Raw genomic sequence first — 5225 nt, 5'->3', positions numbered from 1 at the left:
AAATTAGCGCGCGCCAAACGAATTGCGCGCACGCGGGAGAAAGCCGTTGGCCATGCGCTAAATTTGGCGCACCACTTCAGACGCGCCTATAAATTGCGATGCTCGCCTCGCGACTGCCATCCCTCTCCTCGCCGCTCCCTCTGTCACGCGCGCTCAGCCGCTTCCTCGCTTCTCCTTCTGCCGCGCCGCCACCAAAGCGCCCCCACCAATGCACCATGCCGCTGCGCCGCCGTGGATCTTCGGGTTACATAGGCGTCCGCGCGCGCCCCTCCGGCGTCTACTATGGCGAGATCCGGTCCGGCGACGTTCTCCTCGGCCTCGGCATGTTCGAGACCGTGGACGAGGCCGCCCGTGCATACAATGCGGCGGCGTGGCTCCTAGGGAGGCCTCGCGCGCAGATGAATTTCCACAATGTCTATAAGCGCGAGCAGGCGCAGGACGTCGCCCCTCCGCCTTGTCTGATAACAGACCAGGACCGTGAGGACCACCGTCGACGGCAGCGCCGTCTCCTCATCGCCGAGAAGGACGACCGATCTATGGCGGAGTGGCGCCGGCGCCACCTAGAGGACGTTGCCGCCGAGAACGCCTTCTGGGCAGAGAGGACGGCTTGGCGCTGCGAAGAGCGGGATGACAGGCGTCGACACAAGGCACTGGCCATATTGTAGTGCGAGGTCGTCAACAACGGTGGCAAGTCGTTCTTCGGGAGTGACGACGAACGTTGGGATGATATTTCGCTCGCTACCTCGGACACCAAGGATGATGATGATGAGAAGGAGGACGACTCCGAATAGGTTCTAGTAGTTGCACCGTAGTTTTTATCTAGTAGATTCTAGTAGTTATTATCGTTTTATCTATGTACTATGAAAAATATCTACGTATCATTTTATCTATATATGTATGAAATATCTATGTACTTTTTATCTAGGAGCTTCGTTTTTAACGCGCCTGCTGAAGCTAAGTGCATGCGTTGCATTTTACAGCGGTCGCTTGAGCTAGCGCTGGCCGCAACGTCAAAACAGACGAACAACGCGCTGCAGACTTAGTGCGCCGCGCGTTGGGCGGCTGTTGAAGATGCTCTAAATATGCAGCCTGAAAGCCAGCACAACTTTTACAACGTGGTCGCACGAATTTTGTACGGGTCTTATTTTACATCCTCTGTTAGAACGTTGTTTTTTGTCTTCAACACCCAAAAAACAAAAAATTTAGGATATGAAGAATTTTTGGACCGTTGCATTTCATTTTCAAAAAATAAACCGTGTTTTTTCTGAGGCACCTGTGCAAGCACCTGCCATTATACAGGGCCTTAGCCGCCCCTGCGCCTAGCAGCCGCCATTTACATATTATATCATGTGATCTCGGGTACGAGTGTCATAGTTGTTTTCCTTCACAAGTTTTTTAGGATAAAAAGGAAGATGCAGTGAAGAAACATGATGGCGGCGTGATTGGATGGATCTAGCAAACCAGCGGCTATATATGGCTGAGGAATACGTAGGATGGAGCAGTAGCACCACGCCTCAATTTCTCTCTACTCGATCACATTCTTCTCTTTATACTGCGCAAGTATGGGCGCAGACGACTCCTTCCCTCGATGGGGTAGCTGCTCTCTGCAAGGCCTCAACATTGAGGTCCGAGCAGAGCTGGATAAAGACGCATTAGGATCTCTCCCCAACGGCGGCAGCGGCATTAGGATCTCTCCGCATTTCTGGGGTGAGGGTCCGGTGGCCGACGCAGAGCTTGGCTTCCCCGTGTATGCGGGCTACTCGGAGGCGAGGGCCTTGATCGGCGAGGGAGCCACGGCGGATCTGAGAAGGCTCTCACGCGAGGCCCAAGGCATGGTGGCGGAGATGTTCGCTAGCATCACCGTCGGCGGCAGGGACGAGCTGTTGGAAGCAGCGGCGCCGGCGCGGCCCAGGGTGGTGCAGCTGCGGCTATCGCCAGAGCTGGAGCTGTGGAAAAGCACCCAACACGCAGTCGGCAACGTGCTTCCCCCTAAGGGCAAGGCCCTGAGGCAAGCCTCGCCGCAGGTGCTCGCCCAGCTGGGCGCCACCGACTGGCCCGAGGCCCTGACGACCAACAACGCCCTGTTCGGCGGCTGCATGTCCAACATGCTCATTGGCGCCGCCGACGTGCGCACCATGTTCTCCAACTACGTCACCGACATGGCCGTTAACTACGAGTACGGGTACATGCACGTGTTCCCCTCGCTCCACGGGCTGGTGCAGGATGCGCTCGCCGACGCCCACGCGCTGGGCACCCCTCACGGCCGGAAGCGCCGTGAAGCCGTCGCCGTTGGCCTCCCGTACATCCAGGACAAGATCGCGATGGAGGTGGCGCACAAGACATGCCTCAAGGACCGCTCCGCGCAGATGGATCGCCGCGCCGCCCAGGTCATTTACCTGTTCGACAGCAGCGTGCTCGGCATTGCGGCCGATGCCACGGCCCGTGGCTTTGAAGTCGGCGCCGTCATGAGCGACCTCGTCTTGAGCATCAACAGCCACGACGTCATCGACGTGGGCTCCGACCTGGTCAACTCGGAGATCATGAACTCGTTCCTCAACGTGGCCGACATCGCCGCCTCGGGCGTCGTGAGCGAGCCGGCGCTCCGGGCCATCTACGACGCATACGCCGCCACGAGCGCACGGGCCTTCACCCAGAGGTGGCACGAACCCTCGACCCGGATGGTCGACAACGAATATGCGTGGCAGATCACCAACGACCGGCACATGCTTTTCCGGCGCGCCCTCCTGGGATGGCCCAAGGTCCGCAAGTCGCCGGCGAGGCCCCAGCGCGAGGCGGACTTCGACGAGGTCTTCGACGCCGACTTCCGTACCACCGGCTTCAGCAGGCCACTGGACCCCGAGTACGCATGCGACGGTGAGGAAACGTGCAACCATGTGCGCTGGTTCCTCCTCCACCGCGAGGACAAGCAGCTGCTCGGCGACCTCTGGGGGTCCCTCGTCACCGGCCCGCTGGAGTACGTCCGGCAGGGCGAGGTGGACGAGAAGCGGGAGGAGCAGCTCGCCGAATCCGTGCGCCTGCAACTGGCCCAGCTCTTCTCCAAGGGCCTCGTCGTCGAAATGTCATGGCTCCTCGCCCACGCGAGCCACCACGCCTGGCAGGTGAACTACCTGTACGAGGCCGCCATGTTTGGCAGCATCTTGGACGGAGGCGCCTTGACAGGCAAGCTCGACCGGGCAGAGGAGGGGGAGGAAGTCGACCTCCGCTGATCCTCCTGCCGCGCGCATCGGCGCTTCTCGTCGCTGCCCAACGCGGACCTGGTGCCATATATCCTGTATCTGTATGAGCTCTTGCACTGTCGACCTGAAGTGCAGATCAGGTCGTTCATGCTCCATGTTTCCCTCTTCACGTCCATATAGTATGTCCTTCCTTTTTGGGCTAGCTTTTCTATTTGCCCATGTAACCGTCTCTACATTGTACCCTCTTGTATTCAGTCGTTCCTAGAATAATTTATCTCCTATATTTTATGTTATACTTTTCCCCAATTTAATATAATTGTCTTAACTTTAATGATTCTTTGTTATTAAATAAAGTTAGTATAAAATGAAAACACTTATTTTAAGACATACAGTAAGTAAGGAGTGAGCATTTAGATACCAACTTATAACGCCTAAGATCGATGCGGTCCTATCCTTATCGATAGGGATAAAAGCGCATCTCGACGTTTGGCAAGCATAGATAGTGTTACAAGTTAATGTAAAGAGAAGATGAGTATATTGAATTGGCTTACACTCGCTACACCCTAAATCATGATCATCTCAATACAAATTTACATAACAATCATTATACATAAAAAGCAGGTTCCGACTATGGACAAAATCAAACGATGAAAGCGGCATTTATCCTTGCTAATCCTAGGCTGCCGACCTGGAACCCATCCTATAATCGATGATGAAGAAGACGAACTCTAAATCAAACAAACATCGCTCTCACGTCAAAGCATAACTTTACCTGTACCTGCAACTGTTGTTGTAGTAATCTGTGAGCCACCGTTACTCAGCAATCTCATTTCTAAAGGTATCAAGACTAGCAAAGTTTAATGGCTGATGTATGGTTAAGTGGTGAGGCTGCAACAAACACTAAGCATTTATTTGAGTGGCTAACTTATGAATACAAGAATAAGAAGAGTGATCTACGCATAAACGAATGTGAACTAGTAATGATTATGCATGGCAGTGGAGGAGCGGGAGCACCTCCGAGATTGGATCTCCCTCTCTCATCTTTTCTGATTCACGTTCCTCGTTTCTGGCCTTTCACGATTTCTTAAATTCATGGAGATCCGTAATACCGACCGTGCTGAAATTTTACACGATTTTTCCCATAAATTATTTTTCTTGTGCCGGAAGAAGAGCCCCAACTGACTCACGGTGTGTCCACTAGAAGGCAAGGCACGCCAGGGGGTATAGGCCGCGCCCTGGTGTGTAGTGGAGGTCGTCGGCCTCCGTTTACGTTGATTCCACCTCCCAAAAATCACATATATTCCAAAATAATTCTTCGTAAATTTTTAGTGTGTTTAGACTTTGTTTGATATGGATATTCTATGAAACAAAAAACATCCAACAAGCAGGAACTGACACTTGGCACTGGATCAATATGTTAGTCCAACAAATCATATAAAATGTTGTCAAAAATATGTGAAAGTTGTATAGTATTGGCATGGAACAATCAAAAAATATAGATATGACAGAGGCGTATCATAGTGCAAGTGGAAAAAGAATTCCCCAGCTCGGCGAACAGAAAAACCAATCGTGCCTCTCACCCCCCCCCCCCAGCTCAACGTGTTCACCGATAACAATATTTTTGGTTTCACTCTTGTTCACCGATAATAATAATTAATTATGATGCGGAGGCAGCGGGCCATGATCTTGGTTTCACTCTTGTCAATACTTAGGCGAACAGGTAGAGTTCCCCATGACTGAGTTAGCATACATATACGAGTACGGGAAGCTTCTCGTCAAATATGAGGAGGTCCTCTTTCTACCAACAGAAATGCGAAGATTGCATGACTGGTACATGAAAGCCTCATATTATCGAGGGATCAACTATCTCATTGTGAGAGTTAAAGATGAGTGATGACCCACAAGTATAGGGGATCAATCGTAGTCCTTTCGATACGTAAGAGTGTCGAACCCAACAAGGAGCAGAAGGCTCTGATAAACGGATTTCAGCAAGGTAATAACTGCAAGCACTGAAAGTAGCGGTAACAA

The 5225-nt window shown here is 52.3% G+C and overlaps 1 protein-coding gene and 1 pseudogene across 1 annotated transcript; both read left to right on the top strand.

Moving 5' to 3' along the window:
- The first annotated feature begins 215 nt into the window (after positions 1 to 215).
- On the top strand, positions 216 to 791 carry LOC123409441 (annotated as a pseudogene).
- A 715-nt stretch (positions 792 to 1506) lies between these two features.
- LOC123412248 lies at positions 1507 to 3485 on the top strand. Its single transcript, XM_045105194.1, has one exon. It carries the CDS (start codon positions 1563 to 1565, stop codon positions 3225 to 3227), a length of 1665 nt encoding a protein of 554 aa, XP_044961129.1. The 5' UTR covers positions 1507 to 1562; the 3' UTR covers positions 3228 to 3485.
- Positions 3486 to 5225: the final 1740 nt, after the last annotated feature.

Source organism: Hordeum vulgare, chromosome 7H (assembly GCF_904849725.1).
Source record: "Hordeum vulgare subsp. vulgare chromosome 7H, MorexV3_pseudomolecules_assembly, whole genome shotgun sequence".
Classification (NCBI taxonomy): Eukaryota; Viridiplantae; Streptophyta; class Magnoliopsida; order Poales; family Poaceae; genus Hordeum; species Hordeum vulgare.
The sequence above is the reverse complement of the archived record's forward strand: the minus strand, read 5'-3'. Positions and strand labels throughout refer to the sequence as shown.

Excerpts from the sequence above, each read along its gene's own strand:
- LOC123412248 (XM_045105194.1), top strand. The coding sequence starts at position 1,563 with ATGGGCGCAGACGACTCCTTCCCTCGATGGGGTAGCTGCTCTCTGCAA.